This window comes from Lithobates pipiens, unplaced genomic scaffold, assembly GCF_037356315.1.
Source record: "Lithobates pipiens isolate NorthernLeopardFrog02 unplaced genomic scaffold, aLitPip1_a1.2 Scaffold_37, whole genome shotgun sequence".
Classification (NCBI taxonomy): Eukaryota; Metazoa; Chordata; class Amphibia; order Anura; family Ranidae; genus Lithobates; species Lithobates pipiens.
The window spans coordinates 13,582,952-13,609,005 of NW_027507825.1; the positions used below are offsets into that span (position 1 = coordinate 13,582,952).

Below are 26,054 nucleotides of genomic sequence, written 5' to 3' on the forward strand. Positions count from 1 at the left end.
GTTATCACATAGTTGTTTGGATCCTTTTTAAACCATAATAACAGAAATCGCCCAAATGGCCCTGATAAAAAGTTTACATACCCTGGAATGTTTGGTCTTGGTACAGGCACACAAGGTGGCACACACGGGGGTTACATTGGCAATTTAAAGGTTAATTTCCCACATTTGCGGCTTTTTACATTTACAATTGGTGTCTGTGTATAAATAGTCCAATGAGTTTGTTAGCTCTCACATGGATGCACTGAGCAGACTTGGTAGTACTGATCCATGGGAGCAGAAAAGAACTGTGAAAAAGACCTGCGTAACGAGGTATTAAAACTTTATAAAGATGGAAAAGGATATTTAAAAGATATCCAAAGCCTTAAATTTGCTAGTCAGTACTGCTTCCCGACCACCTCACAGAGATGTACTGCGGCAGAAGGTCGCGTACAGGCAGATTAACATATCTGTAGGTGGCCCTTTAAGAGGCGGCATGCGCGCCCGCCGGGAGCTCCGTGACCGCGAATGGGGGTCTTGCAGGCCAGATGTCCGGCGTCCGCAGGGATACCCGCGATCAGCTTGCGGCTAATGTAAACAAGCATCTCCCCGTTCTGCCTAATGACAGTGTAATCGGGAGCGGTGATCAGTGTCGTGTTACACACAGCCCCTCCCCCCCCCCCCCCACAGTTAGAATCACTCCCTAGGACACACTTAACCCCTACAGCGCCACTTAGTGGTTAACCCCTTCACTGTCAGTGAAAATTTTTACAGTAATCAGTGCAATTTTTTTTTTTTTTAGCATTGATCGCTGTATTAATGCCAATGGTCCCAAAAATGTGTCAAAATTGTCCGATGTGTCCGCCATAATGTCGCAGTTGCAACAAAAATCACTGATCACCGCCATTACTAGTAAAAAAAAAAAAAAAAAATTATCAATAAAAATGCCATAAAACTATCCCCTATTTTGTAGACGCTATAACTTTTGAGAAAACCAATCAATAAACGCTTATTCGATTTTTTTTTTTTTTTATTTTTTTTTTTTTATATATATATTTTTGGTAAAAAATAAAAAAAAAAAATGTAGAAGAATACGTATCGGCCTAAACTTTTTTATATTTTTTTTGGGGATGTCTAGTATAGAAAAAAGTTAAAAATATTGTGTTTTTTTTTTTTTTGAAAATTGTCGCTCCTTTTTTTTTTTTTTTTTTTTTGTTTATATCGCAAAAAATAAAAACCGCAGAGGTGATCAAATACCACCAAAAGAAAGCTCTATTTGTGCGGGGAAAAAAAGACGTCAATTTTGTTTGGGAGCCACGTCGCACGACCGCGCAATTGTCAGTTAAAGCGACGCAGTGCCGAATCGCAAAAAAGTGCTCTGGTCAGGAAGGGGGTAAATTCTTCCCGGGGCAGAAGTGGTTAAGAAGTGGAAAAGAAAGATTGCAGTTACAACTGCCAGAAGAATTGTTCGTGATACAAAAAAAAAATAAAAAATCCCCCACAGGAAATCTCAGGACACATACAGGCTGCTCTGAAAAAAAGATCAAAAAAAAAAAAAGGCAGATCATTTTGAAAAAAAACAGTATTTTTTACTTTCTGCTATTAAAAAAAAAAAAAAAAAAAAAAAAATCTAATTCCTTCATCAATTTAGGCCAATATGTATTCTGCCACATATATTTGGCAGAAAAAGATCCCAATGATTGGTTTGCACAAAAGTTACAGTCTACAAACTATGGTATATATTTACATTTTTTTTTTTTTTTTTTTTTTTTTTTTTTTTTTTCACTAGTAATGGCAGCGATCAGCAACTTATAGCAGGACTGCCACATTGCAGCGGACAAATTGGACACTAACTGACACTTTTTGGGGACCATACAGTGATCAGTGCTAAGCGCTGTCACTGTACTAATAACACTGGCAGGGAAGGGGTTAACAGGGGGCGATGGGAGGGGTCCCTGGGAGTGTTTACTAACTGTGGGGGAGGTGCTTTGACTGGGGGGGGGGGGGGGAATGTAAAGATCCGTGTTCCAGGATCAGCACATTCCCCTCTCACAGAACGGAGTTCTGCCTTGTTTACATAGGCAGAACGGCGGTCTGCCTTTTCTTCTGAACGATCGGCGGGTCCCGGCGGACACCACATCTGCCGGGCCCGCTGATTGGCTCTCGCTGTGTCCAATCACAGTGGGATCGATCCCCCTGAATGCGTGACTAGAGCACTTTTTGTGATTCCGCACTGCATCACTTTAACAATTTGCGCGGTCGTGCGACGTTGCACCCAAACAAAATTGATGTCCTTTTGATTACCTCTGCATTTTTTTTTTTTGCGCTATAAACAAAAAAAGCGTCAATTTTGAAAAAAGCACAATATTTTTGACTTTTTTTTCCATAATAAATATCCCCAAAAATATATGAAACAAATTTTTTCCCTCAGTTTAGGCCAATATGTATTCTTCTACATATTTTTGGTAAAAAAAAACAAAAAAAAAAACGCAATAAGCGTATATTGATTGGTTTATGCAAAAGTTATAGCATCTACAAAATAGGGGATAGATTTATGGCATTTTTATTTTTTTACTAGTAATGGCGGCAATCTTTAATTTTTATCATGACTGTGACATTATGACAGACACTTTTGACACTATTTTGGGATCATTGTCATTTATACAGCAATCAGTGCTATAAAAATGCACTGATTACTGTGTAAATGACACTAGCAGGGAAGGGGGTTAAACACTAGGGGTTGATCAAGGGGTTAATTGTGTTCCCTCAGTGTGTGTTTCTAACTGAAGGGGGGAGGGGACTGTGTAGGGGAGATGACAGATTGCTGTTCATACGAGGATCGGTCTCTTCTCCCCTCGGAGAACCGGAAACGGTGTGTTTACACACTCAGATTCCGGTTCTCCATGTGTCAGCAGTGATCGCGGGAGCACTTGCATCAGCTCCGGGGGCGAGCAGCGGGTGCGTGCGCGCCCCTAGTGGCCACAGGCAGAAGCGACGTAACATAACGTTGTTTCGCCCAGCCGTGCCATTCTGCCGCAGTACTACTGCAGCGGCTGGTCGGCAAGTGGTTAATGCGCCAATGGCACAAAAAGCCCGGTTACAATATGCCTGACAAAACCTTGACCCGCCTCACTGGGCTTTTTTCTGGCATTGGCATAGTAAAGGCTTCTTACATACAAATCATTTTTGTTCACGTATCATCGTATTGTGCTCCTGGAAAACAACCACACCGTCTTTTTTTTCCAGAGCAGCCTGTATTTCTCCTGCGGTTACCTGTGCGGTTTATTCCTTGTATCCCGAACAATTCTTCCGCCAGTTGTGCCTACAATCTTTCTTGGTCTACCTGACCTTGGCTTGGTATCAAAAGATCCCCGAATTATCCACTTCTTAATAAATGATTGAACAGTACTGACTGGCAAATGTAAGGCTTTGGATATGTTTTTATACATTCCTTTCCATCTTTATAAAGTTCCATTGCCTTGTTACGCAGGTCTTTTGGCAGTTCTTTTCTGCTCCCCATGGCTCAGTAGTATCTAGCCTGCTCACTGCATCCACGTGAGAGCTAAAAAAACCTCATTGACTACTAATACACAGACACTAATTGCAAATAAAAAGCCACAGATGTGGGAAATTAACCTTTAATTGCCATTGTAACGTGTGTGTGTGTGTGTGTCACCTTGTGTGTCTGTAGCAAGGCCAAACGTTCTGGGGGACCGGGGGGGGGGGGGGGATGGGATTTTTTATCAAGGCTATTTGGGTTATTTCTGTTATCAATCATTATGATTTTAAAATGAACCAGACAGCTATGTGATCATTCATGACTTCACATCATCATTATCCTTCAATAAAAGACAGTTCTTTGGCATGGCCAGTCATATTTTCAATATCAATGCCAAAATGTCAGCATTTCTGCCAAGGGTGGGGGTGCAAACGTTTGAGCACGGCTGTATAATTCTGATTCAGCAGTGGATGTGTTGGGCCACTGCAGTGGGACCACTGCTTCCAAACAGAGAGCAAGGGTCCTACTCTGCAGTATGCTGGCAGGGGACAGGCTGTAATACTCGGGTTTTGCCTTCTTTCTAAATAAAACCAACTGTAAGTAACCCTCACTGCTGAGTCAGAAGTAGAACTCTCAAATTGGCAAAGCTCATGCTCCCTGCTGATTTGTGGGCTTCAGGCCTGACTGGGGGGGACATGTCAGACCTTTGCAGAGAGACCACTGCTTCCACACAAAAGAGCAAGGCTTCTTCTCTGTACCATGCTGGCTGGGACAGGCTTTTTTACTCAGGCTGTGGGTGCTTTCCAAGCAAAACTATCTTTAAGACTTTGCACAGCTTTCCTGCAATGGATTTAGCAGATTTATACTGAGAGTTCTGTTGGTCATTAAGGTGTCAGATGCCTAACTACATTGGGGTTGGTTTACTACAGGCAAATAGACTGTGCACCAGTGGTGGCCCATCCATTAGGTGCGTAGGGGCACTGCTTCAATGCGTCCGGCCCCCTAATTTACATGCAGGGCACCGGACGCATTGATTCCAATTAAGGTGATTTTTTTTTTTTATTTAGCATGTGATTAAAGCCCGAGGCTCAAATAGGCTTCAAAAAAGGGTGGCCTTGGGGCACAGAGCATTGCGCCCCGAGTCCACCCAGTTGTGTGACAATATTGAATGAATATTTGCTATTGTTACACTGATTTTCCTCCTGGCCAATCAGGAAGCGGGTCCTGAGACCCATTTCCTGATTGGCTGAAAAGAGAAGCCATCCTATTGGCCTAGGAGGAGGGAGGAGACTATGGCTGCTGTGATGCAGGGGAAGCCCGACCGACGGGGGGGGCGGACAGAGAAGACTGACGGGGAAAGCTGCTGCTGCCGCCGCCATCTCCACATGTTAGTCCAGGGGCAGCACAGGGTGAGTGAGCCTAAAGCCTCATACACACGGTCGGACTTTGTACAAACTTTTCCGTGGACTTTTGTACAAAGGGCGCGGTCCACAAGTTTGTATTGCATACACACGGTCGGACTTTTTGACAACAAACACGAACGCAATGACGTCACAACGTACTGATGCCGCTTCAAAAGAGGACGTTCAATGACTCCAGCGCCTCCTTTGGTCAACTTCTGTATTGTAGTCTGATCTTTTGCATTGGTTCTGAGCATGCGTGTTTGTACCTTGTACAAAAGTCCGATGCTTTTGCGTACACACGGTCGGACTTTGCTCCATCGGACTTTTGTTGCCAGAAAGTTTGTCCGATGAAAACAGAAAAAGTTTGTCCGATGGAGCGTACACACAGTCGGATGTTGCTCCAAAACAGCTAATTTGCATGTTTGTTGTCAAAAAGTCCGACCGTGTGTATGGGCCTTTAGACTGGGGTGAGGGTGGTGCAGGCTGAAGCGAAAAGGGGGGGGGTCCATATTCCACCCCCTCCCCCCAACCGACGGAGCACCAGCTGACACTGCTGTGACTTCCATCATCCATTTATGTGCAAGCAAAAATTCATAATTTTTTTTTCCCCCTTTGCACGTGATTGGGTATTCTTTGCAAAGTGAAGCTTCACCTCATTTACTAATCTCTGGAGCAACTGCACTTGCAGAGGGCACAGTCTATTTTGCCTTTAGTAAATCAACCCCACTGTGTACTAAAGGTAAAAAAATAAAGAAATGTAAAAAAACAGGCAGGAAAAGCGGCTTTCAAAGGTTTGTGTATGGTAAGAGCATCAGAGTGTGAGCTCTACAGCAATAAAAACAGAACCTGTACACCGCTACTGTGCTACAGTATATGCGGGCGCTATATAAATGGGAAATGGATAGAATAAGTCATCATCATCCATAGTGAGATCTCCCCGCTGCTGATGCATGCTCCAGTGTGGACACCATTATATATGTATTGTGTGTCTCTCTGCTGCTCTCACCTCCCCGGAGGGTATCCAGGCAGTCCTGAGTGATGGGGACGGGGTTGGGTTTAGACAGCGTGTCAGAAATCACTTCAACGATGCATTTCATCACCTGCCAGGAGGAAACGGAGGAGAATGAGTCGCTGCAATCATCGCAGGAAAGACGTGACTGCTAAAGAGAACCTGTCATGGAGCAAAACACCTGTTATAGAAGCCTCTGGTTGAAGCATTATAATCTAGTGACCCTTTCATGATAAGTAAGGATTCACATGACATCTCAGATCTACCATTGAAATCGGTGCCAGTGTCTTGTCGGATAGTGCCCGCCCTGTACTGCGCTTGTTTGGAGGACATCGGAGACGCCAAAGGTCTCCGGAGATGAACGGCGCCAGGTTCAAGCTGCATCCACCAAATGGACATAGAGTTAGAAAAAAACATTTCAGAGTGAAGCAAGGCCGTGCCCAAAGTGCGGCGAGTGGCCCTCTTACTAAGAGCTGTTTAAATCATCTACAGTATGTTTACTTGCATGGTGGGGCTTGAACCTGGAGTCAGGGCACAAGGTACTATTACTTGCGCAGGTGCCGTACATCTTCGGAGACTTTCAACGTCTCCTTGTCCTCCGTACTGCGCCAGAGCTGCACCTGCGCAGTACGGGGGGGACACTATCCCATGGGGGGACAGTTCTCGGCAGAACACTAGAAAACAGGCGATGCTGCAATCACAAGTCTGAACTGTAAACGGGCAGCTACTGTATATAGCAATCAGATCATATAGATTATTTCCAAATTTCTGGATACTTATCTATCTTTCTAGGTAAATGTCTATATTTCTTACATATCTATCTATCTGGACACATACTGTGTATATTTCTGAGTACATATCTTTATTTCTCTAAACATATTTATATTTCTGGATACACATCTATCTTTCTAGATACATATTTATAGATACATTTCCAAATTTCTGGATACATATGTCGTTTTTTGGACACATGCGGTATTTCTGGTTACATATCTATCTTTCTATCTAGATAAATATCAATATTTCTGGATTCATATTTATATTTCTAGATAAATATCTATATTTCTAGATACATTTCTGGATACGTGTTATTATTTCTAGATAAATGTTTATATTTCTGGTTACATATCTTTCTATCTAGATAAATATCTATGTTTCTGAATACATATTTATATTTATAGATAGATATGTATCTATATTTCTGGATACATTTCCAAATTTCAGCATACATATCTATATTTCTAGAAAAATATTTATATTTCTGGATATATATCTTTATTTCTCTAAACATATTTATATTTCTGAATACATATCTTTATTTCTGGATACACATCCATCTTTCTAGATACATATTTATATTTCTATATAAATATCAACATTTCTGCATATGTATCCATCTTTCTGGATACATATTTGCATTTCTGGATACATTTCCAAATTTCTGGATACATGTCTCTCTTGATAGATATGTATCCAGAAATACATACAGTATTTATCTTTCTCCACATTCAGGGATGTTGGTGCTTTTCTGTCATTGTCACCTACCCATATCGCTATCCCCCTTCCTATCTATCTTTCTATCTAGATAAATATCTATATTTCTGGACACATTGACATTTCTAGATACAGATTTATATTTCTAGATAAATATTTATATTTCTGGATACATATCTTTATTTATGGATACATATATGTATTTCTAGATACATATTTATATTTCTTTATGCATATCTATCTTTCTACATAAATATTTATATTTCTGGATACGTATCTTTGTAGATAAAAAAAAAAAAAAAAAATCTATATTTCTGGATACATTTCCAAATTTATATATATATATATATATATATATATATATATATATATATATATATATATATATATATATATATATAATTTTTTTTTTTTTTTTTTTTTTCCCTGGATGCATTTCTTTATTTATAGATACATATCTATCTTTGTAGATAAAATTTTTTTATTTTTGGATACATTTCCAAATTTTTGGATACATATCAGTATTTCTGGATTTATAACTAGATTTCATTGGTGAATGCTGACATCTCTTGATGTTTCTGTTTCTATTTTGGGACAATCAGGAATATTCTTTTCCCTGAGGACATTGCACCTTCCACCATGACAATGATATTTATTCCCCTCCTCGTCCTCTACTCTGCACATCTCTTTATTCAGATATGACCCCCAGGACTCATGTATGAGGATCCCAGCAGGCAAGGCCAGTCCCTCATTCTCTGAAGATTAATCCATTTCAGCTGACAGCTGTTGTTTATGGCAGGTAAAGCTGACACCAGAAATGCATGAAAACTCTCCCCGTCACATAAACATGTATGCTCAGCACGTTTCATATATAACTGTCAGCAAAAAAAAAAAAAAACTGGGATCTGATCTGGCATCAAGCCACCATTTGCACACGCATTTAGCCTCCCTGTGAATCCCAACTGCAGGAATCTACTGATTGTTGCGGCTAAAATTGACGGATAGCTGTGGCCACGGAGCCCGTGACTATTTGCACAGCCAGCCACTTTGTGTGCATCCAGCTGCGATCACCGCAGGTAATTGCTGATTGTGCTCAAAGTTCAATTATAAATAAATAGATAAATAATAGATATTAAATAATAACAAGAATAAAAATAAATAATAAAAATAATGCAATAATAATAATAATAGCACAAATAAATAATATATAAATAAACAATAGATAAATAACAAAAATAAAAATAATTTAAAAAATGAAATAATAATAGTAATAATAATAATAGTACAAATAAATACTACTACTACTACTACTGATAATTATAATATAATGGATAAATAATAGCTAATAAATAATAACAAAAATTAAAATAAATAATAGAAATAATGCAATAATAATAGTAATAATAATAGTACAAATAAATACATACTAATAATTAGATAAATAATAGATAATAAATAACAAAAATAAAAATAAATAAAAATAATGCAATAATAATAGTACAAATAAATACATACTACTACTACTTAAATACAATTGCTACGGCCACCGACAACCTGTCATTGCAATACACAGGCTCAGCGACTGCAACTATCTGCACACAGCTGTCAATCCCAAGTGCAGAAGTCAGTAGATTCTTGACACTGTGATTCACAGGGAGGCTAAATGCAAATTGTGCTCCTTGCTGAAAGACCAGTTATAGGTTGGTGTAGTTGCCATTGGTTTGTACTGTTGGTAATTGGCGAGGGGGCCATACTGGATACTGGTGCATTACTGTATCATTAAGGATAGGTGGCTCCTTCCAGGCCCATGTGACAGGGTGACAACACAGGGCTGCAATGAAGAGACGGGTACATAGTGTTGTCACCCTCTCTTGTAATAGCAATTGGAGCGGATAACTAGCCACTGGATTACTATTACAAGCAGCGGTAGGGGACTCCCCCTAAGCGGGTCTCTCTGGCTCTCCCGTCCCACCGGGAGACCTGAGCAACCAGTTGACGCGTCCACCAACTGGTCAGACAGCCAAACAAAGCCAGGATCCGCTATTTATGATAGTAACCCGGAAAACAATGACCTGACATCACTTCTGATTTACCCCGGATGTTGTCGGTGCCATTTGTTAGAAATCAAAATTATTCAAAGACACAGATCTTGGTGTTTTGAATGCTTTTAATAGCAGAGGAGGGATTCGAGGGTCTTATAGATGAGCAGAAATTCCACTTTTTGGGTGGAACTCTGCTTTAATTTCTGGATTTTTGAATTTTAGAAATTTTACAAATATTTGGGAAAATCGTTAAATGAGTTTTCGTTAATTCGGATATTTCCGAATTAACAAAATTGTCAAAATTTGTTTAAAAAAAAAAAAAAAAAAAAAAAGCTAATTTGGAACAAAACAAATTGCACATATCTAATAGCACCCCAACACACCTTGCAACCTTGCACATTATTAAGCAGCCTTACATATATTAATGCACCGCAGAAATGTAACGGGCCCCAATTTATTATCACTTGTATTACAATTTAGTAGTTTATATCTACTTTAATAGATATTGCCTATAACTTACTCCGTAATGATCTGAAATTAGCTATGGCAATACATGGAGGATTGCAGCCTCCACCAATCCGATGCCAGTTTACCAATTTCAGGCCAGTGACAAATTCTGATTGGTTGCTCTGCGTTCATTTGCATATTCCCCCCCCCCCCCCCCCTGTATACTGTATAATAATCCTACAGATATTTTCATGCTCCTCTAATGAGGCAGCAGTACTAGGAATGGTCCCCCGAAGGGTGGTGGCCCTCAGGGGGCCCCGCAGCCAGCTGATCCCACTTCTAGAGCCCCCAGAGAGGGACTACAACACCGTCATCGGCATTGTTGGGTGAAATCCTCCTTTTTTATTCGTTCACTGAGGTGAGTTTTAGTTAAAGCAGAAACTTTGAATCCATGGAATGGTGTCAGAGCCCGGTAAATAATTAAGTTGTAGGAGTCTATGAATGATTTAAATCCCGCCTGTGACCCACATTTATCAAAGACAAAGCTGGGCTTTAAATATCTCATCTTTGTAGGTCAGGTGAAGAAGTGTGCACAAAAAAAAAAAACAAATGACTGCGGTGCACCTCGCATGCCTCAAGGTCATGACTTGTATACAGCACACGCCTTCAGTGGAGTGTACAGCTGCATGTGCAAAAGGAAATGTGCCATGAAAAGAAGGAAGGATGCTGGGATATTTGCTGATGGTCCATGGAAGAAGTCATATATACACTATATTGTCAAAAGTATTGGGACACCTGTCTTTACACACACATGAACTTTAATGGCATCCCCGTCTTAGCCCTTAGGGTTCAATATTGAGTTGGTCCACCCTTTGCAGCTATAACAGCTTCACCTCTTCTGGGAAGGCTGTCCACAAGGTTTAGGAGTGTGTCTATGGGAATGTTTGACCATTCTTAACCAACATAATCACAAAAAGAATGTGTTCAAAAATACATATTACAACTTCCTATGAGAAAGATGGCAGTTGATTTCTCCAGACAATTGTTACATATTTATTTATCATCTTTGTAGTACCAGATTATTGCTTGTATGTATGGGTGTGGATCCTGAGGAAGCGAGACCACCATGAAACACGTAGATCCACCAAGCTGGTTTGTCCTTTGGATGGATCCTTTATTGACTTTCTTTTTTAAGCACTCTGGGTTACAAATAGTCAATACCAGATCCATCCAATTTGTAATAGAGGGATAAAAGGTGGAGTGGAGGAGGAAGATTAAACAAAGGACAAATTAGCCTTGTGTATCTACGTGTTTCACAATGGTGTCGCTTCCTCGGGATCTGCACTGACACATCCAGCATCTGGTTCTATAAAGATAACAAATATGCGATAATGGCATCCCAGTCTTAGTCCGTAGGGTTCAATATTGAGTTGGCCCACTCTTTGCAGCTATATCAGTTTCAACTCTGCTGGGAAGGCCGTCCACAAGGTTTAGGAGTGTGTCTATGGGAATGTTTCACCATTCTTCCAGAAGAGCATTTGTGAGGTCAGGCCCTGATGTTTGATGAGAAGGCCTGGCTCGCAGTCTCCGCTCTAATTCATCCCAAAGGTGTTCTATAGAGTTGAGGTCAGGACCCTCTGCAGGCCAATCAAGTTCCTCTGCCCCAAACTCGCTTTGTCTGTGTCTTTATGGACCTTGCTTTTGTTTACTGGTTCAAATCATTTGGTGGAGGGGGGGGGGGGGGGGATTATGCATACCGCCCAACTTTTTGAGATGGGAATAAGGGACATCTATCGGTAAAAGTATGCAGACATAGGACACACCCCTTGCCACACCCTATTAAAGGAGAATTGTACAAAAAAACAAGATCGGTTAAACCCACAAGTGCTTTTTTTAACCACTACTACTGCTTTATATCGGCTTTTGGAATTCACAAATGCAGCAATTTAGAAATCAGATGAAAGGTTTAGGGCTGGAAAAAACTTTCTGATTTGATAATAAAATGCACTTTTTATCTACTCTAAAGATCAGACCAAAATGAGGGACAAATGAGGAGAGAAGAGGGACAGAGGGACATGTTCCAAATCAGGGACAGTCCCTTCAAATCAGGGACAGTTGGAAGATATGGATTATGGTGTGGGGTTGTTTTTCAGGGGTTGGGATTGGCCCCTTAGTTCCAGTGAAGAGAACACTTAAGGCGTCAGCATATCAAGACATTTTGGACAATTTCATGGTCCCAACTTTGTGGGAATAGTTTGGGGATGGCCCCTTCCTGTTCCAACATGACTGAACACCAGTGCACAAAGCAAGGTCCATAAAGATATGGATGAGCCGGTTTGGGGGGGAGGAACTTGACTGGCCTGAGTCCTGACCTCAGCCTGATAGAACCCTGTGCTGCGGATTTCCCCTGCTGATTGGCTGCACAGAAAGGGACTGGGGAATCTCTGTCCTCAGTCCCTTTCTCTGTCCCCCAATGGGGCTCCTAAAAAAAAAAAAAAAAAAAAAAAAAAAAAAATTAAAAAAAAGTAATAATAAAAAATGATTGTAAGGAAATAAAAAAAAAAAAAAGTAATAATAATAAAAAAAAAAAAAAAAAAACTACTAACGCCAATCTCTGCCCTACTGACACCAACCTCTGCACTGTCCATTGCCCTACTGATATATAATTACATATACACACGCATTTATTGTCTGAGCTTTGAGGCGAGCACACCCTAATGCAATCGCACACCTATGTTGTTACTATTGTGATTCGAAATTTGGATCCATCCGAATTTCTGAATAATTAAAAATTTGTCTGAATTGTTATTCAGAATGAAATACATTACACACATATCTACAGACAACCTCCCCTACTCCCCTATGTTATAGAGATGGGGGGGGGTAGGAGGTGTCTGTTGTTCTGTCCCAGGATTTCAATTAATTACAGGAAGCCCCCCGGCAATGTAATTCCCTCACCATGTGCGCATCAAACGGTGGTCTTACCTTTGTGTTGTCTTCACCTTCCAGGCTGGATACAGGAAGGGACAAAACTATGGAGAAGGACATCAACCAATCAGAAGACTAATAAACCCAATTTATCTTATGGCAACAATTGAACGTAAATCATCCTAAATATTATTCCCAAATTCCCAGTACCACTTTAAACTCAGGTGCACACAGATAGCCAAATAGGTTGGGTTTGCATTAAAAGGTGGTCATCAATGGCTGCCTATGATCTTCGCCCAATACTGGGAGCTTGTGGCTGGCCAATGAAAAGAGCAGCAGAAGAATGAAGAGCTCTTCTCTCTGTCCTTTTCTCTCTTCTTCAATCATCATGTTTCTCACACTGTAGTACAATTGACTTCCCCAGCCTGGTGTGGTTTCCCAGCAGTGCTGTGTACCCACATGTACATTTCCCCATCCCAGGAGGGTCCACATGTGTGGCTCCTTGCAAGCCTTCTGACAGGGCTGTCTTAATGAGCGGGCACACCTTGGCACTGCTCAGGGGCTCCAGCTGCACGGGGGGCCCCCTGAACTTTCCTCAAAGCAGCTGGTCCTTGAGCCCACGCTGCCCTAAAATTGGGGACCCCGTGATGGAACCGAGTGGTGAATACATAGGGGAGGCAGGTTGGCAGTGGTGTGCCGTGCTGAGCAGAACGACACCTATTATTTCACAGCCGGGGGAGCGGGGCCAGAGTTCCAGTGATGCTCTGACCGCACCCCATGTAGCTTGAATTTTTGGGACTCGGTGGCTGTGGGGTAGAAGCTGAAGTGGGAGCTGCTGAGTCGGCAGCACTGAGAGCTCATCTGTGGAAGTGGCATTGTGGATGGGGTCATGGTGAGCACAACTGTCCAGCACTGTTTGAACCGAAGGGCTTGGAATGCCCAGAGGGATACTCCCTCCTCCGCCCCTCCTTCTGCCTGCTTGATTGGTATAGCCAGTGCCAGAGGTGGGCACATAGCCATAAGTACACATGCACTGTATCTCTATTGGAAAAGGGGGTACTACATGGATGGAATAATGGTGCTGGGGGATATCAAGGGTGTATGGGAGAAAACAATGCTGAGGGGGAACTTGGAGTGTATAGGCGGTAGCAATGCTTGGGGTAGCTTGGGTGGCTATAGTGCTAGAGGTATCAGGGATGTAGAGAGGCCACAGTGTAGGGGGTAACAGGGATGTAGTGGGTGTCACATACAAGGGGTCTCTTATGGTATATGGTAACAGTGCTGGGGGGGATATCTAGGATGTAGAGTCATCAGAGTCCTGGGGGGATATCTGGGGTGTAGAGGGGTCAGAGTGCTGAGGGGTATCTGGGGTGTAGAGGGGTCAGAGTGCTGAGTATCTGGGGTGCAGAGGGGTCAGAGTTCTGGTGGGATATCTGGGGTGTAGAGGGATTAGAGTGCTGGGGGGATATCTGGGGTGTAGAGGGATCAGAGTGCTGGGGGGGATATCTGGGGTGTAGAGGGATCAGAGTTCTGGTGGGATATCTGGGGTGTAGGGGGGTCAGAGTTCTGGGAGGATATATGGGGTGTAGAGTTATCAGAGTGCCTGGGGGGATATCTGGGGTATAGAGGGGTCAGAGTTCTGGTGGGATATCTGGGGTGTAGAGGGTTCAGTGTTCTTGGGGGATATCTGGGGTACAGAGGGGTCAGAGTTCCGGGGGGGGGGGGGGATATCTGGGGTGTAGAGGGATCAGAGTGCTGGGGGGAGGGGATATTTGGGGTGTAGAGGGGTCAGAGTCCTGGGGGGGGTATTTGGGGTGTAGAGGGGTCAGAGTCCTGGGGGGATATTTGTAGGTGTAGAGGGGTCAGAGTCCTGGGGGGGATATTTGGGGTGTAGAGGGATCAGAGTGCTGGGGAGGCATCAATCTAGCAGATATATACACAGGACAGCTTTGTTACTTTATGTATGTAGTATTTTTCGCACTGTTTCCTTGCTGTACACAATGATTGTTCATGTAGTTAATGTGGAGCTCCACCCAAAAGGGGAAGCTCTGCTTGTCTGCCTCCTACCTACTTGATGTCTGTTTACCTGCACTGTCTCCATTGTAGGGGCCCCAGAGCATTACTTTGCTTGGGGCCCATGATGCTATTAAGACAGCCCTGCCTTCTGGACCCGGGGGCTTCATCTTGAGGAGGTGGGAACGGCGTGTGGAAATTTTTAGACAGCTGGGATTAAGTAAACAATTTATGACTATAGGGTAGAGTTCAATTTCCTGCGCGGTAATTATCAATTCACTAATATATCACATGCACAGATGCTCACAGAATATGAGGTATTGAACATATGGATGTTTTGATATATAGTTTTAGAGCCACCCCCCCCCCCCCCAAACGATTAAAGCAAAAATAAAGGCCATAAAAGAAAACCAATGCAGCTACCGCATTTATGAATTGGTAATGCTGCTTTAAGAACTACTGTGATGAAAAGCAACACTATGGGGTTGAGATTTACAAAGACTGGTGCATCTGTGCATAATAGCCAATGAGCTGCCAAGTTATGATTGTTCAATTAACCACTTGCCGAACACCGCACACAGATGTAGGTCAGAAGAAATATATATATATATATATATATTTATTATTATTATTATTATTATTATTATTATTATTTTTTTTTTTTTTGGGATAGGTGAATGGGCCTGCTTCCATGCTTCCTTTTTTTCTTGTTTGCTATTTAGCCGGCCCAGGAGAATTAAGCATATATGCTGCAGTACAGATTAATTTCTGTATTTAAGTGCATGTTAGAAGATAGATCCATTTGTGTACCTATATGTATTTGTTATGTATTTATGTGTACTTTGAGAATGTTTTGCATTTTTAGGCCTCATGCACACGAGACGCAGATGAAACCTCTGTTAAAAAAAAGCTGAAACGCGCGTTTAGAAACGCGCGTTTTGCCGCGTTTGCATGTCGCGTTTAGACGCGTTTAGACGCGTTTAGACGCGTTTGCGTTTAGACGCGTTTATAAAGATAACATCATGTAGACCCTCCCCAAGCTCTCAAAGCATTTTTTTTAACTATTTCTGCTATTTTGATCAGAGTGAGCAGCAGCAGCATAGAGAGCAGTTGTACACTTGCATTTGCCGTGTCACTTGCCACGGCACCTGCCACAAGTTGTGGATTGTCCACTTGCCACGTCACTTGCCACAAGTTGGGGATTGTCCACTTGCCACATCACCTGCCACGTCACCTGCCACAAATTGTGGATTGTCCACTTGCCACGTCACTTGCCACATCACCTGCCACGTCACTTGCCACGAGATGTGGATTGTCCACTTTCCACGTCATCTGCCATGCCACCTGCCACAAGCTGTGGATTGTCCACTTGCCACGTCACCAGCCACATCACCTGCCACAAGTTGTGGATTGTCTACTTGCCGCGTCACTTGCCACATCACCTGCCACGTCACTTGCCACGTCACCTGCCACAAGTTGTGGATTGTTCACTTGCCACGTCACCTGCCACGTCACCTGCCACAAGTTGTGGATTGTCCACTTGCCACGTCACTTGCCACAAGCTGTGGATTGTCCACTTGCCACATCACTTGCCACGTCACCTGCCACATCACTTGCCACGTCACCTGTCACAAGTTTTGGATTGTCCACTTGCCACGTCAGCTGCCACGTCACTTGCCACGAGATGTGGATTGTCCACTTTCCACGTCATCTGCCATGCCACCTGCCACAAGCTGTGGATTGTCCACTTGACACGTCACCAGCCACATCACCTGCCACAAGTTGTGGATTGTCCACTTGCCACGTGACTTGCCACATCACCTGCCACGTCACTTGCCACATCACCTGCCACAAGTTGTGGATTGTCTACTTGCCGCGTCACTTGCCACTTCACCTGCCACGTCACTTGCCACGTCACCTGCCACAAGTTGTGGATTGTTCACTTGCCACGTCACCTGCCACAAGTTGTGGATTGTCCACTTGCCACGTCACTTGCCACATGCTGTGGATTGTCCACTTGCCACGTCACCTGCCACGTCACTTGCCACGTCACCTGCCACAAGTTTTGGATTGTCCACTTGCCACGTCAGCTGCCACGTCACTTGCCACATCACCTGCCACGTCACCTGCCACAAGTTGTGGATTGTCCACTTGCCACGTCACTTGCCACATCACCTGCCACGTCACTTGCCACGAGATGTGGATTGTCCACTTGCCATGTCACTTGCCACGTCACCTGCCACGTCACTTGCCACGTCAGCTGCCACGTCACTTGCCACAAGATGTGGATTGTCCACTTGTCACATCACCTGCCACATCACCTGCCACAAGTTGTGGATTGTCCACTTGCCACATCACCTGCCACGTCACCTGCCACAAATTGTGGATTGTCCACTTGCCACGTCACTTGCCACATCACCTGCCACGTCACTTGCCACGAGATGTGGATTGTCCACTTTCCACGTCATCTGCCATGCCACCTGCCACAAGCTGTGGATTGTCCACTTGCCACGTCACCAGCCACATCACCTGCCACAAGTTGTGGATTGTCTACTTGCTGCGTCACTTGCCACATCACCTGCCACGTCACTTGCCACGTCACCTGCCACAAGTTGTGGATTGTTCACTTGCCACGTCACCTGCCACGTCACCTGCCACAAGTTGTGGATTGTCTACTTGCCGCGTCACTTGCCACATCACCTGCCACGTCACTTGCCACGTCACCTGCCACAAGTTGTGGATTGTTCACTTGCCACGTCACCTGCCACGTCACCTGCCACAAGTTGTGGATTGTCCACTTGCCACGTCACTTGCCACAAGCTGTGGATTGTCCACTTGCCACATCACTTGCCACGTCACCTGCCACGTCACTTGCCACGTCACCTGCCACGTCACCTGCCACAAGTTTTGGATTGTCCACTTGCCACGTCACTTGCCACGTCAGCTGCCACGTCACTTGCCAAGAGATGTGGATTGTCCACTTTCCACGTCATCTGCCATGCCACCTGCCACAAGCTGTGGATTGTCCACTTGACACGTCACCAGCCACATCACCTGCCACAAGTTGTGGATTGTCCACTTGCCACGTGACTTGCCACATCACCTGCCACGTCACTTGCCACATCACCTGCCACAAGTTGTGGATTGTCTACTTGCCGCGTCACTTGCCACTTCACCTGCCACGTCACCTGCCACAAGTTGTGGATTGTCCACTTGCCACGTCACTTGCCACAAGCTGTGGATTGTCCACTTGCCACATCACTTGCCACGTCACCTGCCACGTCACTTGCCACGTCACCTGCCACAAGTTTTGGATTGTCCACTTGCCACGTCAGCTGCCACGTCACTTGCCACATCACCTGCCACGTCACCTGCCACAAGTTGTGGATTGTCCACTTGCCACGTCACTTGCCACATCACCTGCCACGTCACTTGCCACGAGATGTGGATTGTCCACTTGCCATGTCACTTGCCACGTCACCAGCCACGTCACTTGCCACGTCAGCTGCCACAAGATGTGGATTGTCCACTTGTCACATCACCTGCCACATCACTTGCCACATCACCTGCCACAAGTTGTGGATTGTCCACTTGCCACGTCACTTGCCACATCACCTGCCACGTCACTTGCCACAAGATGTGGATTGTCCACTTTCCATGTCACCTGCCATGCCATCTGCCACAAGTTGTGGATTGTCCACTTACCACGTCACCAGCCACATCACCTGCCACAAGTTGTGGATTGTCCACTTGCCACACCACTTTCCAAGTCACCTGCCACGTCACCTGCCACAAGATGTGGATTGTCCACTTGCCACGTCACCAGCCACATCACCTGCCACAAGTTGTGGATTGTCCACTTGCCACGTCCCTTGCCACGTCCCCTGCCACGTCACCTGCCACAAGTGGATTGTCCACTTGCCACATCACTTGCCACATCACCTGCCACAAGTTGTGGATTGTCCACTTGCCACGTCACCTGACACAAGTTGTGGATTGTCCACTCGCCACGTCACTTGCCACATCCCCTGCCACAAGTGGATTGTCCACTTGCCACATCACTTGCCCCATCACCTGCCACAAGTTGTGGATTGTCCACTTGCCACGTCACCTGACACAAGTTGTGGATTGTCCACTCGCCACGTCACTTGCCACATCACCTTCCACAAGTGGATTGTCCACTTGCCACGTCACTTGCCACGTCCCCTGCCACAAGTGGATTGTCCACTTGCCACGTCACTTGCCACGTCACCTGCCACAAGTTATGGATTGTCCACTTGCCACGTCACATGCCAGTCACCTGCCACAAGTTGTTGATTTTCCACTTGCCACGTCACCTGCCAAGTCACTTGCCGCGTCACCTGCCAGGTCACTTGCCACGTCACCTGCCACAAGTTGTCTATTGTCCACTTTCCACGTCACTTGCCACTTCACCTGCCACGTCACTTGCCACAAGTTGTGGATTGTCCACTTGCCACATCACTTGCCACCTGCCATGTCACTTGCCACAAGTTGTGGATTGTCCACTTGCCACGTCACTTGCCACAAGTTGTGGATTGTCCACTTGCAATTGCAATTGTTTAAAATATTTTTCTAATGGTTTTTCATCATTTGCAATCATTTTTGAGATTTTTAATGTAAAAAAAAAGGTCACCTTTAAAAACGCATATAAACGCAAACGCGGCTAAACGCGGTAGCGGCGTTTTGCCGCGTTTTACCGCGTTTTGCCGCGTTTTGCGTCTGAAACGCAGAAATTTTTGTTTCTGAACGCATTTTTTTGCTTCTGGAAAAACGAGATTAAACGCAACTGCATATAAACGGAAAAAAACGAGACTGTGTGCATGGACACATAGGATAACATTGAATGAGTTCAGGTGCAGTTGAAAAAACTGTCCAACTGCATCTGAACGCGCGTTTAACTGCGTCTCGTGTGCATGAGGCTTTATGAATGACTTGCAAAGTATGTAAGATTTTTTTTTATCTGTAAAAACGTACTAAAAAACAATTATAAAAAAAAAAAAAATTTATAATAAAAATGCCATAAAACGATCCACTATTTTGTAGACGCTATAACTTTTGCGCAAACCAATCAATATACACTTATTGCGATTTTTATTTACCAAAAATATATAGAAGAATACATATCGGCCTAAACTGAGGAAAAAAAATCGTTATTTTTTTTATATATTTTTGGGGGATATTTATTATAGCAAATAGTAAAAAAAATAGCTTTTTTTTTTTTTTTCAAAACTGACGCTCTTCTTTTTTTTTATGTTTTATAGAGCAAAAAACAAAAACGGCAGAAGTGATCAAATATCACCAAAACAAAGCTCTATTTGTGGGGAAAAAAGACTTCAATTTTGTTTGGGTGCAACGTCGCACGACCGCGCAATTGTCAGTAAAACCGACGCAGTTCCAAGTCGCAAAAAACGGCCCGGTCGTTCAGCAGCCAAATCTTTCCGGGGCTGAAGTGGTTAAGCTTTGGAAATAAAACCTAGAAGCTGATTGGTTTCTATGCAGAGTGGTACAAGATTTTTGTACTCTTCAGTTGTAGCAAATTAACCCCTTTAACAATACGGTACGCCACATACTTCTAGATGGCAATGAAGACACAATGGGGGTTGATTTACTAAAAGGCAAATAGACTTCACAAGTGCTGTTTCTCCAGAGCTTAGTAAATAAGGTAAATCTTCACTTTGCAAAGAGTACCCAATCACATACAAGGAAAAAAAAAATGCATTTTTGCCTGCACCTGATTGGATGATGGAAGTTAGCAGATCTTTTGCTCATTTACTAAGCTCTGGAATATCTGCACTTTGCAAAGCGCACTGTTTTTTGCCTTTAGTAAATCAAATCCAATGTAATTAATGAATACTATTTATACAACGATTTCCTGTTCCTGGCCGGCAGCCTCCAGTCATTCACAAAGGTGTAGTTAAGCTTCAGATGAGTTAAATGGGAAAACTTGAGAATGATTCCTCCTCCCGGGCTCTGTGTTGCTTTATTGATCAGTCCTGCCATCCCCCTCCATCCCCAGAGGTGACCTTGCCAATTTATTTCCATCGGTCTCACTATCTAAAGAACTCTTAAGAGGCCGGAGGCTATTTATATCCAGTATTAAATTCAATACAGATGATTGCATCCTGGATGGTGTCGCTGCACCTCCCGCACCCCCTCCATAGGGAGTACCCCTGTCCTTTAATCACGTGGCACCTTCTGCACCCCCCTCCATAGGAAGTACCCCTGTCCTTTTAATCATGCTGCACCTCCTGCATCCCCCATCCATAGGGAGTACCCCTGTCCTTTAATCATGCTGCACCTCCTGCATCCCCCGTCCATAGGGAGTACCCCTGTCCTTTAATCATGCTGCACCTCCTGCATCCCCCGTCCATAGGGAGTACCCCTGTCCTTTAATCACGCTGCACCTCCTGCATCCCCCGTCCATAGGGAGTACCCCTGTCCTTTAATCATGCTGCACCTCCTGCATCCCCCGTCCATAGGGAGTACCCCTGTCCTTTAATCATGCTGCACCTCCTGCAAGCCCCCCCCCCCTCCATAGGGAGAACTGGGCAAAGCCAATGGCAATGACAGCGAATGATTGCTCTAGAACATTCCATTGGTCACATACATCACTGATATCATTATCATACATAAGACACAGCAGAGAGGTGATAGAACTAGAGCTAGAGATGCCTCCAACTCGGAGATAATGGAGAAAAATTACTATGGGTCCAATGCTGGGATGTGTGTCCCCTGGTATTGAGGAGGGGTTCTAATGTTGGGATATTTGTCACCTGCCACTGGTCAGTGATGAGGGTCCTGATACTGGGATGTGTGTCTCCTGGCATTGATGGGGGTTCAATGCTGGGATATGTCCCCCGGGCAGTAAAGGAGGTCTTGTTGCAAGGATACATATCCATGGTCAGTTTTGGGGTCCTGATGATGGGATGTGTGTCCCCTATCAGTCATGGGGGTCCTGATTCTGGAATGTGTGTCCCATGACAGTAGTAGGGGTTCTAATGCTGGGATGGATGTCCCTTGGCAGTGGGGGATTCTTATTCTGGGATGCATGTCCCCTGGTAATGATTGGTGTTCTAATGCTGGGATGTGTGTCCCCTAGCAGGGATTGGGGTCCTGATATTTGGATGTGTGTCCCTGGGCATTAATGGGGATCATGATGGTGGTATGTGTGTCCCCTGGCATTGATGGGTTTCTTATGCTGGGATGTGTGTCCCCTGACAGTAATGGGGCCCTAAGACTAGGATGTGTTTTCCTTGGCTTTGATTTGAGTCCTGATTATGGGATGTATGTTTCCTGGCAGTGATGGGGTCCTGATGCTGGAAAGTGTATCCTCTGGCAGTGATGGGGTCCCAATGCTGGGATGTGTGGTCCCTGGCAGTGATGGGGTCCTGATGCTGGGATGTGTGTCCCCTGGCAGTGATGGGGTCCTGATTATGGTTATGTATGTCTCCTGGCAGTGATGGGGCCCTGATGCTGGGATGTATGTCCCCTGGCAGTGATGGGGTCTTGATGCTGGGATGTGTGTCTCCTGGCAGTGATGGGGTCCCAATACTGGGAAGTGTGTCTCCTGGCAGTGATGGGGTCCCAATACTGGGAAGTGTGTCTCCTGGCAGTGATGGGGTCTTGATGCTGGGACGTGTCCCCCCCCCCCCGGCAGTGATGGGGTACTGATGCTGGGATGTGTGTCTCCTGGCAGTGATGGGGTCCTGATCATGGGATGTATGTCTCTTGGCAGTGATGGGGTCCTGATGCTGGGATGTATGTCCCCTGGCAGTGATGGGGTCCTGATTATGGGATGTATGTCTCTGGCAGTGATGGGGCCCCGATACTGGGAGGTGTGTCTCCTGGCAGTGATGGGGTCTTGATGCTGGGATGTGTCCCCCCCCCCCCCCCCCCGGCAGTGATGGGGTCCTAATGCTGGGATGTGTGTCTCCTGGCAGTGATGGGGTCCTGATCATGGGATGTATGTCTCTTGGTAGTGATGGGGTCCTGATGCTGGGATGTATGTCCCCTGGCAGTGATGGGGTCCTGATTATGGGATGTATGTCTCTGGCAGTGATGGGGCCCCCATACTGGGAGGTGTGTCTCCTGGCAGTGATGGGGTCTTGATACTGGGATGTGTGTCCCCCTGGCAGTGATGGGGTCCTGATGCTGGGGTGTGTGTTGTCCCCTGGCAGTGATGGGGTCCTGATGCTGGAGTGTGTGTTGTCCCCTGGCAGTGATGGGGTCCTGATTATGGGATGTATGTCTCTGCCAGTGATGGGGCCCCCATACTGGGAGGTGTGTCTCCTGGCAGTGATGGGGTCTTGATACTGGGATGTGTGTCCCCCTGGCAGTGATGGGGTCCTGATGCTGGGTTGTGTGTTGTCCCCTGGCAGTGATGGGGTCCTGATGCTGGAGTGTGTGTTGTCCCCTGGCAGTGATGGAGCCCCAATGCTGGGATGTGTGTCCCCTGGCAGTGATGGGGCCCCAATACTGGGAAGTGTGTCTCCTGGCAGTGATGGGGTCCTGATGCTGGGATGTGTTCCCCCCCCCCCTCCCCCGGCAGTGATGGGGTCCTGATGCTGAGATGTGTGTCTCCTGGCAGTGATTGGGTCCTGGTCATGGGATGTATGTCTCCTGGCAGTAATGGGGTCCTGATGCTGGGGTGTGTGTCCCCTGGCAGTGATGGGGCCCCAATGCTGAGATGTGTGTCCCCCTGGCAGTGATGGGGCCCCGATGCTGGGATGTGTGTCCCCTGGCAGTGATGGGGCCCCGATGCTGGGATGTGTGTCCCCTGGCAGTGATGGGGCCCTGATGCTGGGATGTGTTCCCCCCCCTCCCCCGGCAGTGATGGGGTCCTGATGCTGAGATGTGTGTCTCCTGGCAGTGATTGGGTCCTGATCATGGGATGTATGTCTCCTGGCAGTAATGGGGTCCTGATGCTGGGGTGTGTGTCCCCTGGCAGTGATGGGGCTCCAATGCTGGGATATGTGTCCCCTGGCAGTGATGGGGCCCCAATGCTGGGATGTGTGTCCCCTGGCAGTGATGGGGGCCCCAATGCTGGGATGTGTGTCCCCTGGCAGTGATGGGGGCCCCAATGCTGGGATGTGTGTCCCCTGGCAGTGATGGGGGCCCCAATAGTGGGATGTGTGTCCCCTGGCAGTGATGGGGCCCCAATGCTGGGATGTGTGTCACCTGGCAGTGATGGGGCCCCAATGCTGGGATGTGTGTCCCCTGGCAGTGATGGGGCCCCAATGCTGGGATGTGTGTCCCCTGGCAGTGATGGGGCCCCAATGCTGGGATGTGTGTCCCCTGGCAGTGATGGGTTCCCGGTGCTGGGATGTGTGTCCCCTGGCAGTGACGAGGCCCGATACTGGGATGTATGTCTCCTGGCAGTGATGGGGTCCTGATGCTGGGATGTGTGTCCACTGGCAGTGATGGGGTCCCGATACTGGGAAGTGTGTCTCCTGGCAGTGATGGGGTCCTGATTCTGGGATGTGTCCACCCCCCCCCCCCCCCCACCAGCAGTGATGGGGTCCTGATGCTGGGATGTGTGTCTCCTGGCAGTGATGGGGCCCCCGATACTGGGAGGTGTGTCTCTTGGCAGTGATGGGGTCCCAATGCTGGGATGTGTGTCCCCTGGCAGTGATGGGGCCCCGATACTGGGATGTATGTCCCCTGGCAGTGATGGGTTCCTGGTGCTGGGATGTGTGCCCCCTGGCAGTGATGGGGTCCTGATGCTGGGATGTGTGTCTCCTGGCAGTGATGGGGCCCCGATACTGGGATGTATGTCTCCTGGCAGTGATGGAGTCCTGATGCTGGGATGTATGTCCCCTGAAAGTGATGTGGCTCTGATGCTGGGACATGTGTCCCCTGACAGTGACGGGGCCTCGATTCTGGGATGTGTGTCCCCTGGCAGTGATGGGGTCCCGATGCTGGGCTGTGTGTTCCCTGACAGTGACGGGGCCCCGATACTGGGATGTGTGTCCCCTGACAGTGACGGGGTCCCGATACTGGGATGTGTGTCCCCTGGCAGCGATGTGGTCCTGATGCTGGGATGTGTATGTGTGTCCCCTGGCAGTGATGGAGTCCCGATGCTGGGCTGTGTGTTCCCTGGCAGCGATGGGGCCCCAATGCTGGGCTGTGTGTCCCCTGGCAGTGAAGGGGTCCTAATGCTGGCACACAGGAAGGCACCCAATAAAAGGTGACCTTGTACAATACTTGTAATGCAAGCCTCAGAATTGGCTCTCTGCGCAGACTTCCATCCAAACCCCCTTGGAAAGTCCCGCTGTAATCCTATTTAGCCGTGTCTGCCGCAGGTCATCCCAAGGAGGTGCTGAAGATGCAGTACCATCCATAGCCGCTGTCCTTGGTGCTGAAAGGACAGAGACTGCAGACAGCACAGCGTCCCCCCATTGGCACCCAACACACAAACATATTGGCACCTACCTTGTGCCGCACACAGGGCGAGGGACAGGACTCCTACAGAGAGCATCCTGGGATCCGGCTGGCTGCAGTCTGCTGGGAAATGCTGCAATCACTCCTTGTATGTCTGATCCCTACACAAAATACAAGGGGACAATGTTACTGGAGGAGAGAGGACTGGAGAAGAAGATAGAGGAGGCAGATTAGAGATATCTGCCTAAGAGGATGAGGAGCATAACCACCTTCCTCCCTCCCCTGTTCACTCTTGGTGCCTAGTGAGCACTGCAGCATTGGGTTATATATATGCCAGAGCTGGTGGAAGTGACATCATGCAGCCCCCCCTCCCTCTGTGGTACTGTGGAGCAGAGGAGGAGGAGAGGAGAGGTGGAGGGAAGAGGCTAAGACGCTCTGCTTTGTATGGGTGGCATGCACTTATCACCTAGAGCGCTGCTCGCAGGCATGGTGCAAAACTGATGTACAAGGAGCATGTACGGCAATGCTGGACGATTGGTCAAAGCAATGGAAACTACAGATCAACAATTCTAAATACAAAATAATGCAAATCAGGAAAAAGCATCCTTTGATAGGTAACAATATTGGGGGTACAGTGTTGGACAGAGTTACAGAGAAAAAAGATTTGGGCGTGCTTAAGATTGCAAAATGAGCAAACAGTGTGGTCAGACATTGGGGAAATTAAGAGAATTCTGGGGTGCATCACTGAAGGAATCACCAGCAGGAGGAAGGAAGTCCTGTTTCCTCTATATAGATCTTTATATCACTAGAGGGGTCACCATCAGGAGGAAGGAGGTCCTGTT

At 46.1% G+C, this 26,054-nt stretch overlaps 1 protein-coding gene across 3 annotated transcripts in view; it reads right to left on the reverse strand.

Annotated features, from left to right (window-relative positions):
- Positions 1-25,614, reverse strand: part of CHGA (chromogranin A) — a 57,068-nt gene extending 31,454 nt beyond the window's left edge. Inside the window, exons 1-4 of one of the 3 annotated variants that reach the window (XM_077466734.1) lie at positions 25,482-25,614; positions 25,264-25,373; positions 12,856-12,902; positions 5,885-5,978 (exon numbers count right to left, since the gene is read on the reverse strand). In XM_077466734.1, coding sequence (XP_077322860.1) covers positions 5,885-5,978; positions 12,856-12,902; positions 25,264-25,309 — 187 coding nt within the window. In that variant the 5' untranslated portion in view covers positions 25,310-25,373; positions 25,482-25,614. The other 2 variants (XM_077466735.1, XM_077466733.1) reach the window with 2 other exon arrangements.
- Between the last annotated feature and the right edge of the window lie 440 nt (positions 25,615-26,054).